This window comes from Macaca thibetana, chromosome 3 (assembly GCF_024542745.1).
Source record: "Macaca thibetana thibetana isolate TM-01 chromosome 3, ASM2454274v1, whole genome shotgun sequence".
Taxonomy (NCBI): domain Eukaryota; kingdom Metazoa; phylum Chordata; class Mammalia; order Primates; family Cercopithecidae; genus Macaca; species Macaca thibetana.
In genome coordinates this window covers 51,029,714-51,045,040 of record NC_065580.1, presented here as the reverse complement: position 1 = coordinate 51,045,040, position 15,327 = coordinate 51,029,714, and the positions used below count along the sequence as shown (strand labels likewise).

General features: G+C 42.6%; 1 protein-coding gene across 3 annotated transcripts in view; it reads right to left on the bottom strand.

Annotated features, from left to right (window-relative positions):
- LAMB4 (laminin subunit beta 4) overlaps positions 1-15,327 on the bottom strand; it is a 107,813-nt gene that overhangs the window by 61,474 nt on the left and 31,012 nt on the right. For all 3 annotated transcript variants that reach the window (XM_050785146.1, XM_050785144.1, XM_050785145.1), the window contains exons 11-14: positions 14,829-15,008; positions 11,834-11,943; positions 8,947-9,026; positions 8,257-8,407 (exon numbers count right to left, since the gene is read on the bottom strand). In XM_050785146.1, coding sequence (XP_050641103.1) covers positions 8,257-8,407; positions 8,947-9,026; positions 11,834-11,943; positions 14,829-15,008 — 521 coding nt within the window. The remainder of the gene's footprint in view (positions 1-8,256; positions 8,408-8,946; positions 9,027-11,833; positions 11,944-14,828; positions 15,009-15,327) is intronic.

Below are 15,327 nucleotides of genomic sequence, written 5' to 3'. Positions count from 1 at the left end.
TGGAATGGTGGTGCTCTATTTTCCAACAAGGGCAAGTGGGTTCCTTCTGTAGTCTGAGAGTGCTGAGGAGAATACTTGGGAAGGGCAAGAGGGTATGTTCACAGTCTTGCTCCAGGCCTACTTACTTCTCTTGTTCTCTGTCACAATATAGCCAAAAAGGATCTGGACCATCAATATATTCTATGAAATACCACATTAGTACCCTACATTGAGGGCTAGTGAAGTGGGTGCCTCGGGCCAAGGTGATATCACATGACTTCCCACAGTGAGAACCAGCTGTTCTGTGGCCTTGGCCAGCACCCTTTTCTGAGGGCTGAGTGTCTAATTCACCACGATGGGAAAATATAATATCTCCTCTGTACAATAGATCCACTTGCCAGCAAAAGAAGTTCAGCAGTGGTCATGTGATTTTGGGATTCACTGCCCTTACACAAACCATACTACCTGGAAGATGCTGACCTGAGATGGCAGTGCATTGGGGCCCCTTAAAGATGCAGCTGAAGCATTAGCTTCACAAACTTGGAAATGAAGCCCAAAGAGATGGGCCAGTGCTCTTTGGGATGTTATGTACTCCTTAAATCAAGGCATTTATTTGATGCTGTGTCCCTAATAGGCAGAATACATGGGCTTGGGAGAACCAAGTAGGATTAGCCATGCCCACTATCACTCCCAGTAACCATGGGAATCTGGGCTTCTTGTCACTGTAATGTTACCACTCTGTGGGTCTAGAGGTCTTGATTCCTGGAGGGGGACAGAGTTCCTTCTGCTAATCTTAAAGCTATGGCTGCTACATGGTCTCTTGGGCTCCTCATGCCAGCAGACCAGTAGTCACAAGAAGGAATTACCATAACTATAGGGCTGTGGCTATATCATTGGGACATGAGGAATATGTATGGTACTGAGGTGATCCACTGGGGCATCTTTGGTGCTCCCATACATGTGGTCTGATAAGGCATGCAATGCAGGGCCTCCAGCCCATGAGGGATGAGAGTGTGAGTCATCTCAGAAGTACCAGTTGAGGATGAGGGGAATCTAGAATGTGTAGAGAGGAGGGAGGGAGATGGTATCAATTATAGCCTTGGGACCAACTGCAGCAGCTAGAAGCTGTAGTTTGTCTCACTAGTGTCATTTTGTAAATTTCCTCAGGAATTATGACTAATCAGAATCCTGGAGAAGCTGTGCCTGCATGCAATGAACTTAATGTAAGAAGCAAATGGGCAGGGCCAGCTTCATGGTTACCTAGGACCACCCCCCAACCCCTCAAAGAAAGCCCCCATGCTTGATTTGATGCTTTGCTGTCACCATCTTGATAGAGTTAATAATTTTATTTCTTTGAACTTGTTCTGTAAGTGAAGTCTTTTGGGACAGTGGAGCATGCACGTGAACAGAAGAGATATGCGCATCATGTGTGTCTGCTTCCTTGTTGCCCCATTTGCAGATAGTGCACATCATGGCCATTGAACACAGAATTCTGGGGGACCTACTGTGCCTGGGAGTTCAGTGAGACTCAAAGTGAGTGCAAGGTAAGTGTGTTACTCATGTGATCAAGTTAGCAGGAGTGTCGATAGCTCCAAGAAACCGAGCTTTCTGTTAGAACCAGACTTCTTTTGAATGCAGAAAGAAAGGCATTCTAAGAAACATAAACAACCAAGGAATCCCATATCTTTTTTTTTTGTTTTTTTGAGAGACAGAGTCTCGCTCTGTCACCCAGGCTGGTGTGCAGTAGCACAATCACAGCTCTCTGCAGCCTTGACCTCCTGGGCTCTAGTGATCCTCCCACCTCAGCCTCCTGAATAGTTGGGACCACTAGCACACATCATCACACCCAGCTAATTTTTTATTTTTTTGCAGAGATGGGGTCTCAAATCCAGTCTAGTCTCAAACTCCTGGGCTCAAGTAATCCTTCCATCTCAGCCTCCCAAAGTGCTGGGATCACAAGTGTGAGCCACCATGCCAGACCTCATATATTTTCTTATTCATGTGACTTCCCTGCATTAGCCCACTACTTCCACTGAAAAGGATGACTAGAAGGAAAGAAAGACAGGACAACCTACAGTTTCATTTCCTTTCAGTCCTTCCTTACTCATCAGTATGCTGAAGGTAGAGTGTCGGTTGAATACATAGCAGGAAGTGAAATGAAAACAGTTAACTTAGTCTTGTGCAGAGTTCTCACAGTTCTGTTAAGAATGAAATACATATCTATATATGACTACAAATTGACAATGTGGATATGAATACAAATTCTACAATTTCAGTGATTGCATGTGTGAGTTGAAATGTACTTATGTTTCCAGTTAAAATTGGCACTGCACTCTACAAAGATGAATGGTATAATTCATGCTAATAATTTTAAATTTTAATATATCTTTACATAGAATGACATTGAACAGCAAATAACAAAATGCTCTGACAAACTGAGAGAGTGATCATGAAAGAAAGTATAATGCTTTATATTTTAGTACTTTCAATCACCCTTTTTTTTCTTCTGATTTTAGAACACAAGCTCTGCATTTTTATTTTGCACTGGGCCCCGCAGGTGGGTCTGAGCATGCAATGAGTAGGTGTTGTAGGTGCCGTTGTTCTGCTGCCAGATCCCCTTTACTGGGTCTGTGCATGCAGCTGCCAGCTCCTGAGACTGTTGCTGCTATGGATCCCGACTGCCCCCTTCTCTTGGGCCTTGCTCTTGGCTGATGAGAGTCATCTCACCTGGAAAGTTACCCACATCTGCCCCGGCAGTCCAGCACCAACAACTGACTGATGCAGGAACACAACAGGCCAGCCCTGTGCCTCAGTGGGGGACAACTCTGTGGTGTAATTTATACTTCAGAGCTTCCCTGGGGGATGAGACCCAAAGCTAAACTTGACCCTTGACCCCATACCTGCCTTCCCCTTTCTCATTTCCTAGCCTATTTCCCTCACTCCATTATAGGTTTTCCCTGACATGCGTTGCCTTAATAAAACACATGCACCTGAATCCCTGTTGTCATCTGCTTCCAGGAACCTAATCTAAGACAGTGAGTGACACTGTACCCATGCAGATATCCATTTATATAAAAGTGAAAAAAATGGATAAAAATATGACTATTTTGTATTCTTCTGTTGTACTAAACTGACCCACTAAACTGATTCCATGGCCTACTTATTAATTAGCATGTCCTGCAGTTTGAAAAATTACAGCTCTATGGAACCCCAGAGATGGACAATCATGTCCAGATGTCAGGGTAGGAAATGTCAGAGAAAAAGAAATCTGAGTTGGGTTTTAAGGGATGAGAAGAAGTTTTCCCAATCAATAACACAGAGGTGGTCATTTCAAGAAAGAGAGGAGTATGTTGTGCATGCTTAAAGCTGGGTTTCTCAAAGTGCTGTCATGAACCACCTATATCAGACTCACCTAGGGGCACGTGGCAAACACGCAGGTTTCTTGGCCAGCCTCAGATTCCCGGATATGGTATCTCAAGGGTCAGACCTGAATCTGGATTTTAAATAAACTCCCTAGGTAACATGCACAGTAAAAATTTGAGGATCACTGAGGGAATTAGGGGAGGGAAGTAGCGACTCATTCCCCAGTCTCCTCTTTTCAGGTGGACTTCAGATCGAGGAGAGCCACTTCTAGCCTAGAAGTCAGAGTAGGCCTTGTGGGACTGTAGCATAGGAATAGGAACAAGTAGGAGAAAGCAAAGACCCCATGATTAGCGCACATGATCCTGGTAGGGGGAGCAATGCCCAGGAAGCCCTCTCTGAACTTCTCAGCTGGGGTATTTCTCTGTAATCTGAAGTCCATATCATGTTACATGCAGCTGTTTCATGACCCTTAGCCCAGCCCACCACACATTGGCCGTTTGTGTCCACAGCTCCTTCCCACTACAATAGAGGCAGGCTCCATGTTGAAGTATTTCTGTTTTCTTTCATTCAGCCATTTTATTCACTTGAGAAGTTCTCTTATGTGTAAGCGGTGCTGGGTTTGGGAACAAGACAGCCAACGTGTGCTTTCATTTGCTTCTCCAATATATCCATTTGTGCATATGCACCCAGGAAGGCTCAGTAAAAATCTCAATACAGCTAATAAATGAAGGAATGAACCAACCCACAAACAAGCCTACAGTGGCTCTGACTTTCGTGAATAACAAGGGATGGCTACAAGGTCCTCTGGACTCTTTGGGGCTTCTGTAGCCATGGGAGACTGGGCCGTGAGGAGGTGGCATCGCTCTGCCACTGATGCCAGCACTGACCAACTGCAGCGGCCTCAAAGTCTGAGGCACAGCTACAGCACCAACCCAGGGGCCATCAGTGTGTCCTTCCTTCTCCATCTAAGAGGAGAGCCACTCCTCAGCACTTTACCTCTCCTTACTAAAATGACAAGAAATTGTGAATTCACAGTGTGCAACTCTCTAACTCTTCAGAGCCCAGATTTCTAGAAATTATTTGTTTTGCAAAGAAATAAAGCTATTGATGTTTTTCCCCAGAGGATCTGATTTCTTCAGACTTGGTTTTTCCTTTCCTCCATTTCTATTCATGAGGGTAATAAGAGCTTTTACTAACTGAGTACATGCATGGACCAAGCACAGTTGTAAGTGCATTCATTACCATATAATTCATTTACGGCCTGTGACTGTGGCCATTCATAAATGGTTTACCTCACTCTGCTCATCAGCATGGAAGCTTTACTTCTGATTTCTCTTCAGTATTATCTTTTCTTTGTCAATTATGAAATCACTTCCTTGTTGCTGGAAATACACATCACATTCCAGGCAAAGCTGTTGCTAAAATCTTTTTTTTTTTTTTTCAGTTTTCTGTTTTCCAAAATGGGCAACTTTGAGACAGAGTCTCCCTCTGTCACCCAGGCTGGAGTGCAATGGCACGATCTCAGCTCACTGCAACCTCTGCCTCCCAGGTTCAAGTGATACTTGTGTCTCAGCCTCCCAAGTAGCTGGGACTACAGGTGTGAGACACCATGCCCAGCTAATTTTTGTATTTTAGTAGAGACAGGGTTTTGCCATGGTTGGCCAGGCTTGTCTCAAACTCCTGACCTCAGGTAATCTGCTCGCCTTGACCTCCCAAAGTGCTGAGATTACAGGCATGAGCCACCACGCCCGGCCTAACATCTTAAAAAGAAATGACAGTTTAAGTACCCATCAGAAGTATTAATTATACCATGGACCAAGAGGTTCAGATTATTCCACCAATGAACCATAGAGAAAGTTAATTGTAATTCTTCTTAATTCTCCAATTAGAATGTTGAAACAATTCTTCATAAGATGCAGTTGGGTTTGCTTTTATTCACATTCATAGTTTCATCTCCAACCTTTCTCTTCTCTCTGTTACCTCTTAACTTAGGTCCTTATTTGTTCCTGTCTGGACTAGTGCAGTCTGTACAGAAATGGGTTTCACTTCTGTTAGATTAAGTTTGTAAGAATACTGAGGACGGCCTCTGTCATATCATTCCCTTGCACAGAAGGTGGCGAACACATCTGACAGCAATCACTTAAGCATACTCTGAGAATGACCCTATGGTCTAAAAGGAATGTGAGTTTAGAGTTCCCAGCTAAGGAATCTGGGAGTCGCCAACCTGGAGATTCATTCCTTATCTCTGAGGAACATCTGAACCTCTGGCCCATCCTGTGGAATACAGGCCATACAGAGGTTTGAGGCCCTTGGTTTTGGGTTAAATGAAGGTTTTATGGAAGAGGTTGCTGGGGGGAGGGTACTAAGTGAAAATGCTACATAAACTACACTTTCTTTTTTTTATAGCAGTGCTCCTGTCTAGCCTGCTGCCAATAGACCCCTGTATGTAAGTTCCCTCAATCAACTCTATGTCTCATTCGCTGGCTCTGGGTGTCTTCTTCGGTCTCTTTGAGCATGGTGCAGTATCTATTGAGGTCAATAGGGGCCCAGCATGACAGAAGGCTTCAGTAAGTTCTCATTGCCCAAAAAATAAAGTTTAGCCTCCTTAGCAGGAGACTATAATTTTATTTTACAATAGTTCTCTATTTACCCTCCCTGCTGTACTTGTGTCTATACCTGCCTTGGTTCTCCTCTGAACTGTTATTTATAACTTGCTCTGGCTAGATTGTCTTCTCATAAAGGCTCACTCATGGCTCAGAAATCCTAATACACTTACTGATTCTCCTTATCATTTGTCACTGGCCCATCCTAAGCTATCTATGTAAATGTGTTAGCTATAGTAAAAACTCCTGGAGCCAGTGACCCTAACTAATCCTTATCTGTCCTTAGCCTGGAGCTCAGCTTTGTGTGCACATTGTACAATAAAAAACGGGTTAAGAATAAGAGTTGTGTTTGGTTTTTTTTTTTGAGACATGGTCTCTTGCTCTGTTGCCTAGGCTGGAGTGAAGTGGTGCAACCACAGCTCACTGAAGCCTCAACCTCCCAGGCCCAAACTATTCTTCTACCTCAGCTTCCTAAGTAGCTGGGATTACAGGCATGTGCCACCATACCCAACTATTTTTTGTCATTGTTTTTGTAGAGGTGGGATTTCACTATATTGTCCAGGCTGGTCTTAAACTCCTGGACTCAAGTGATCCTCCTGCCTTGGCCTCCCAAAGTGCTGGCTTTACAGATGTGAGCTACTGTGCCTGGTCAAGAATAAGAGTTTTTAAACCAGATGCACCTGGGTTTCAATCCAGTCTCTCCCAACTCCCACTATCTACTAGATGTATGACTTTGAGTGACTTACCTAACCTCTCTAATGTTTTTTCCTCATCTGGGAATTAGGAATAATAGGTTGTTTGGAGAGTTAAATGAGACAATGTATGTAAAGCACAAAGCATAGCACATTAAATACATGGAATAATATTAATAATAGAGCAACAGTGACAGCATAGCAAGCATACCATAACATTTTGTTAATGAATGTGCAAATAATCAAATGGTAACCAACTTAAATCTTTTCTACTACAGTTAAAGATCATACCCTCAGCAGAGAAAGAAAATTATTCACATTATTGCCCTTTAAACTCTTAATATCAATCCCACCTTGAATGCTTTTTCTTTTGTCATAGGCATTACTTTCTAACGTGTTAAGAAAATGTTACCTGCCCTTTAAACGTATTCCATGTCCTGGATATTTTTCCTTAAGCCACTGAGGGAGTAGTAAGGGTTCATATCATGCATGATTTAACCCCCCTCACAAGTGAAATCAGCATTGTTTCAGACGCTTTACTCACAACCCCTGGCTCAGAGCTGTATTGGCATACTTGATATTAGTGTACTTAATTGGTAACAGGATAAACATTTGTTCAGTAGGTGCCGTGTTGGGGGTGCTACATCCATCTATTTTAGATAATTATGTTTATTCTGTTTTCTTATCTAAAAAGTGAGACCTAGTTATGACCTAAACAGACATACTAATACTTCTTTCCAAAAATTTTTTTTCAGCAAACATCATAAAGATGCAATATTCAAGACCATGAAGAAGAACCCAGACAATGGATTATTTCATTTGGAATTTGGATTCCACCTACTGCAGTTGTTACATCTAAGTAGGGGCAATGAAAATCTCATGCTATAGTCTTGAGTGTAGTCAGTAAAAGAGCAAATTCCAAGCCTCCTACGGGGCATTTTCATCCCTCCCCATCTGTCCTTACAGATAAGGAACAGATTCCAGGAACGACTCAGTTACTGGAACCTAGAATTCATTCCCCTTGTTTTCTTTATCTGTCCAAATCCTGTCTTTGGGATCAACTTTCACATGCTTTCTCTCCTTAAAGAGTTTCACCTTGAATTACCTTTCCTTTGTCATATTCCTATCTGGAGTCACACTCTTGAGAACCTTCTATACCTTCGTCGTTCATTTATTAGCAGATATCTATAAAGTTCCTACAGTGTGTCAGGCACTGTGCTATAGTGCAACAATGATGAATGCTGTACACATCCACCTCACCCTTTTATAGTTTATAGTATCATGGGGAGATGGAGAAGTAGACACTCAATAAACACATTTTGTCTGATGGGTATACCTTGAAACAGCAAAAGTAAAGTCTGTTTCATCATAATTTGATCCATTCACATGGATGGGCCAGACCCTGTGCTAGACCTGGGAGACAAAGATGAATTAAACAGAGACTCTGTGCTCAAGAGTTATATAATCTGCATTTGCAGGTTATAACAAACTCTGATCTGCATCTTTGGGCAAAAGCATTCTTCTCTAGGTATCTTAACCATGATCTCAAGTATGTGCTGTGTGTGTTTACTGATGTATCATCAAACGCAGTCTGTAGGGAAAGTAAATGAAATACGAACCAAAGGCGCCAGTCCTTGGAGTGGCATGGCTTCCTCTGCCTCGTAGAGATAGAAATTCAAAGGAGCAAAGAAGTAGCCAGGGGCTGGTTCAGAGCAGCTACGGCCAGTGACATGTGGGCGGCATTCACACTGCCCATTCTTGGGTGAACACCTGAGGAAAAAGCAATTCATCCTGAAAAAATACAAAGTAGGTGAGTGTAAAATGAAGGTGTATGGGTGCTGGGTTAATGCTCCCTGAGTTTGGAGCAATCCTGAGAGTCAGTCAATCAATAGTCCTGTGGGCAGATGTAGAAAGGCCATGGGTTTAACATAACCGGTCTTGAATAGTGAATCCAGGGTCATGGAGCCCAGGCGGCCACTTTTTTCCCGCAGTTCTGCTCTAAAATCTGGCAAAAAGGGGGCATTAGGATCTCTCTTTACAGGATGGAAAAAGCTGGTGTTTTAGGCAGGTCACACGTATTCAAGCACCCTTGCCACCAGCTTGTGGTGGGATACCCAGCAGAAGGATTGTTTACCTCACCCTTGGAAATATTTGAAGTGAAATAAATCAAAGGGTTGTAGTTAATGTTTCAAGATCATTGCTTGTCATGGAATGAAATTTTTCACCTATGACTATGAGCATATCAGAATAAAATGTGCTTTTATGTTTAAATAAGGAATATTGCTATAAAACTTACTCATTTGACTTACACGTTAGAATAAGCACCTCCAATATCACAGTCACAGGGAGAACACCCATGGAGATGATTTCCCAGGCCCCAGTATCCAACCTACAGAGAAAACAGGCTCAGCTGATTCCTGCTATGAAGATACTGTTGCTCTGAAGTGCAATATTGAAATCACTACAATGCAATTGCCACACATCAAATAGCCAAACAGCCTGCACCATCTCAGAGAAGCCTTCCTGGCCTATGTGCTTGGCTAGTGATCTCCACAGACACATCTCCCATCTCCAGGATTTGAAGTAAGGGGACAGGGCTGGGTACAGTGGCTCATGCCTGTAATCCCAGCATTTTGGGAGGCCAAGGCAAGTGGATCACTTGAGGCCAACAGTCTGAGACCAGCCTGGCCAACCATAGTGAAACCTCGTCTCTACGAAAAATACAAAAATTGCATGGGTATGGTGGTTCATGCCTGTAGTCCCAGCTACTTGGGAGGCTGAGGAAGGAGAATCGCTTGAACTTTGGAGGCAGAGGCTGCAGTAAGCCGAGATCATGCCACTGCACTCCAGCCTGGGTGATAGAGTGAGACTCCATCTCAAAAAAATTTTTTAAAAATGAAGGGGACAGGAAGGTTGTCCATGTAATGTGTCAAGTGGAAAAGCAATGGAAGCCTTACAATTCCTCTGACATCACCAGTTTATGCTCAAGCTGGGTTATGTATGTCTTATTGGAATAGAAGTTCTTCTACCAGCCTATGTGTAACTGCCTTTATCTCCCGTCCCCCCAACCCAGATGGAGTCTTGCTCTTTTGCCCACACTGGAGCACAGTGATACGCTCTTGACCAACCTCTGCCTCCCGGGTTGAAGCAATTCTCCTGCCTCAGCCTCCCAAGTAGCTGGGATTACAGGTGCCCACCACCACGTCCAGCTAATTTTTGTATTTTTAGTAGAGACGGGGTTTCACTGTGTTAGCCAGGCTGGTCTTGAACTCCTGACCTCATGATCCATCCACCTCAGCCTCCCAAAGTGCTGGGATTACAGGCCTGAGCTACCAGGCTCGGCTATGTAACTGCTTTTAATAAAACTTATAGGTTTCCTTACCACAACAGTCCCTGGGGATTTTACCCATGCAATAGTGAAATGTTTGGAGGCAGAGAAATCATTCAAGTTAATTTTGAGATATTACATGAATATCACACTTTAGCATAGGCATTTGTTTATCAATCAGTTGTTTTGGCATAATAACATGAATCCATGTGAGAGATCAACTCTGTTGTTCCAGACTTTTTCCATCATTGCAACATCTTGACCATTGTTCAAAATAAACAGCTGGTTAGATACAAATAACTATTTTCTAAGTGTTATAATATTTAGTATAAAATGCTCAAAAAAAGTCTTCTCCAACCAATCTCAATTGAACATGCTCCGATAAAACTTACATTTTAGTAGGTATGAAATTCTCATTGGATATGGTCTTGTTAAGCATCCATATTTTTTGTATCTTGGTACAATTTTACGCATGATTTTACTAAAAAAGATACCTTTTAGATATTAAACATTGATGTCTTTGGACACAATGTGACAAAGAACTTGATGTTTTTCCCCAAACCAAAACTTCAGTTTAAGAAAAAAAAAAAATGATGTGACAAGAACTGCTTCCCACAGGATGTGGTTGTGAAAACTCCCTCTAGGACAGGGATTGCTGCCATGCTGGCCACCTCAGGGCAGATCCACGGTGCCACTGGAGAAATGTGGATATGGAGAACCTGGTGGGTACACGGGCTCAGCCACAATGGACAGTTCCCCCATGGGGGTCCCTATTCAGTTATTTTACTTGCTTTCCCTGCAAGCAAAAGTGAGTCTGTACTGCACATGTAGCAGTTAACCAGCCAGTAAAAAAAGTCAGCCTGAGCCTAAGCTTTGTCTGGAATTACATGATTTGGTTGATCACATAATTTCAGGATTTGATGATGCTATAACCAACTGTGCTCCTTTTTTTGTGTCACACACTTATGGTCATGGAGATTGGCATGGCTGACCTTTCTCTTTAAGGTACAATTTTCAGATTTTCTGACTTCTCTTCTAGAATCCCTTCTTCATATTTCCTTCCTTGCTTCTTTCCCCCACCCTGTCTGCCCCATCCTGTTTTCAGTAAAACGACTTAAAATATGAGCACAAAACCATGTCCTCATAGGCATATGTTTCTTATTCATCAGCTACATTTCTTCAGACACATCGAGGTCACTGTTCTTTTATTAGGTTAAGTTTTTGTGTTTTTTTCTTTCTAAAATGTTATGGTGAGCTGCCAAGATCAGAGAACAAAGAAAAGAGTTGGGTTTGAACTCCCCAATTGCATCATGCATTTCTTATGGAGTGAATATGTTTTATTTTACTAATTTTAGATGATACATGCTTGTATGTTTAGTAGAGTCTGTGAAAAATCCAAGAGTTTATTTCCCACAGGAATCTAAAATACATTAAACCTATGTTTGTTTTTTTATAAGACCTTATCCAAAACATTTTTAGGAAGGGCGCGGTAGGGATGATAAGGGGATTGTGTGCAAGGGATAGAAGAAAGTTCTGGTGGCCCAAAACATGGGCAGATAAATGTTCTTCTATTCTACTGCTTGGCATTTTCAGGAAAACAGTGGATAAATCTAATAACATCTGTGCCTGGGTCGGTTTAGTCCAGTCCAGTGGTGTGCTGGTAAATGTTTAGCAGGCAGCTCAATGCAGGGGTGAGGGGAGGCTGATAGGTAGTGTTTGCTGATTTCTGTAGTGTAAATACTCATACCACTGGAGTACTAAAACACAATAGGAAAAGGAAGGAGATTTGCAAAACCAAGTCTCACCTAGGCAATGGCAATAGAAATCCACATCATTATATAAAAGGGAAATGATAGTCAAATACATACAGTGCATTCTTCGCAGTGTGCTCCGGTGACATATGACAGGCACAAGCATTGGCCTGTATCCACATCACAGGTCAAGAGTGGCAGACTCCCAAGGGGGTTACAGTCGCAGGCTGAAAGCACAGCATACACAGTTATTCTCATTCTTAATTCCTCCGCTCTTGTGAGTGTACTTAATAGCTCACACAAAGCAAGAAGTATAACCGCAAGAACACAGAGAAGCCTGCCCTGCCAGGTTTATTGTGTGCCTGGCTGGTGATTATTGTATTGCATACAATCTCACAGAGGAAATCCTGTGTCAGACACTTCCAGAGCCTTATGTAGTTTTACTGGATGGCAATTAGGAGGAGACAAGTAGGTGTAGTTAGCTGTACATGCTGCAGTACTGGCACAGTAACCCTGAGTGATGCTGACCAGGCTGGTGACTCAGAGGCAGGAGTTTCTGGGAGTCATGGTTATTACTGATGGCTCCTTCTCTGGCAGATGCATCTGGAATCCCGCTCTCTCTTCTCTTTGTTAGTTTTTCTCTTAATGCCCTCCATCCTTCTTCTCCTTTACCCATAGACATTTCTGAGCCCTTCATATGTTGCAAAGGCTAAGAAGACATGCTACCAGAGCAAGGAATACACTTGCAGCAAATACCGACGTTCATGGAAATAACCCAAATGTCCCATTGACTAATGAATGGATAAATAAAAGTGGCACTTCTGTACAATAGTATGTTATTTAGCAATAAAAAATAAAGACAGATGTAATCTGTAATATGGATAAAACTTGAAAACACTGCTAACTATACCATCTTAACCATTTTAAGCAGGCAGTTCAATTGTGTTAATACATTAACATCGTTGCATAAACAAGCTCCAGAACGTTTTTCATCTTGCAAAACTGAAACTCTATGCCCTTTATATAATAACTCCCCACTCCTTTTCCCCTCTAAGCCCTAGCAACCACCATGCTGCTTTCTGTCTGATTTTGACCACTCTGGGTATCGCATATAAGTGGAATCATATAGTCTTTGTCTTTTTGTGACTGCCTTCTTTTACTTTGCATAATGTCCTTAAAGATCATCCATGTTGAAGGATGTGTCAGAATTTTTTTCCTTTTTAAGGAAGAATAATATTCCATTGTATGTAAACACCATATTTTGCTTATCCACTCACCCATCAGTGGATACTTGGGTTACTTCCACCTTTTGGTTAGTGTTGCTATGAATGTGGAAGTACAAATATCCCTTCAAAGCTCTGCTTTCAATTATTTTGGGTATATACCCAGAAGAGGGGTTTCTTTTGTGGGGGGATGAAAATGTTATAAAATCGATTGTGGTGATGATTACACAACTTCCAATATACTAAAAATTATTGAATTGCTTACAGGGTGAATTGTATGGTATGTAAATTATATTCAATAAAGCTGTTATGGGCTGGGCACAGTGGCTTATGTCTAGAATCCCAGCACTTTGGGAAGGTGAGGCAGAAAGATTGCTTGGGATCAGTTCAAGACCAGCCTAGGCAACATAGTGAGACTCCGTGTCTTAAAAACAAAAAATTAGATGGCTGTGGTGGCACATGCTTATACTCCTAGCTACTTGGATGGTGAGGTGGGAAAGTTGCTTGAGCCCAGGAGTTTAAGGCTGCAGTGAGCTATGATTGTACCTCTGTAAGCCAGCCTTAATGACAAAACAAGACTCTGTCTCTCCCCCCCACTAAAAAAAAAAATTTAAAGCTGCTATACACCCCCACACACCAAAATAATGTTCAACTTGTTCTTGGAGGACATCAGTTTAGTCAGAGAGTCAGAGAAACATGTGGAATGCTGAAAGGTATGATGGGAAATTGGTTTGATATATAATTCATTATCATGACATTTAATTTTGCCATCAAACCCACGGAGAGCATTTTATTACAGAAAGATTCAGCCCAATGTTCTCTAAATATGCAAATAATCCACAGTTCCATATATGGGCAAAAATATGGAGCAGGAGGCTGTCACCAAATGGAAATTATTTACCCAGGGTTCCTGATGAATCTGTAGCTCTACAGAGGCCTGGAGCAGTTCTAAATTTCTGTGATCCTATAGCTGAGGGTTGGCTCATTTGGCCTCAGAAAACTGCTGAGGTTTTCTTCTATTTCCACTCCCCGCCTTCCCTGAGCTCTTTACTTTTTTTTTCTTTATCAGAGAACATATGGATCAATATTAGAAGGGGTGTGAGAAGAAAGTGGAAACATAATTTAAAAAATGAAAAGACGCCGGGAGCGGTGGCTCACACCTGTAATCCCAGCACTTTGGGAGGCCGAGGCGGGCGGATCACAAGGTCAGGAGATCGAGGCCATCCTGGCTAACACGGTGAAACCCCGTCTCTACTAAAAATACAAAAAATTAGCTGGGCGTGGTGGTGGGCGCCTGTAGTTCCAGCTACTCGGGAGGCTGAGGCAGGAGAATGGCGTGAACCCAGGAGGCGGAGTACAGTGCAGAGCTGAAAGCACTCCACTACACTCCAGCCTAGGAGACAGAGCAAGACTCCATCTAAAAAAAAATTAAAAAATAAAAAGTTCTCCACTAACTGCTTGGAATTTACGGGAACCAATATGTTACTTTTTAAAACCCAGAGGTTGGCAGGATTCTTAGGTATTCATGATCATCAATTTTTAGGGCAGACAGAGACAGCCCCAAGCTTTAAAACACATAGGGGCCAAGGTGGGCAGATCACTTGAGGTCAGGAGTTTGAAACCAGCCTGGCCAACATGGTGAAACTCCGTCTCTATTAAAAATACAAAAATTATCTGGGCATGGTGGTGGACGCCTGTAATCCCAGCTACTCAGGAGGCTGAGGCAGGAGAATTGCTTGAACCTGGGAGGTGGAGGTTGGAGTGAGCCAAGATTTTACCATTGCACTCCAGCCTGGGCGACAGAGCAAGACTCCATCTCAAAAACCAACCAACCAACCAACCACATAGAGGTTGATGGATGCTCGCCCCATCGCCCACCGTGGACTTACGCTGGCAGCCCAAGGGGTCAGTGGCGCTCAGTCCGTAGTGGTTGGGCTTGCACTGGTCGCATTTGGCTCCTTCCACGTTTTCTTTACAAAGGCACTGGCCGGCCACAGACCCTAAGGCAGGATCAGAGTGGCTCACACAAATACCACCAGATATGGTCCCATCAGGGTCACATTCACAAGCTGGGGACACAGACATTCATTGTTTTAGTTAATTGCAAATTGTGGGAAGCCTGAAATATAAGCACAGCATTTTACTCATGCTATAACTATCTCGCTTTGTTTAAATAATTAAATGTTTAAATAATTAGACCACTTGGCAAGAGCTATTCAGAAATGTCTCCCAGATCTCTAGCCTTGGAAAACTTTGAATAAATCCACACATATATTTTTAAAAGACTTTTAAATGATTCGAAAGTCAGAGGACCAGAGGAAGACTGCTGTTATGACAATTAAGACTAGATTATGTTAAGAATAGATTGATTCTTCTGGGGATGATGAG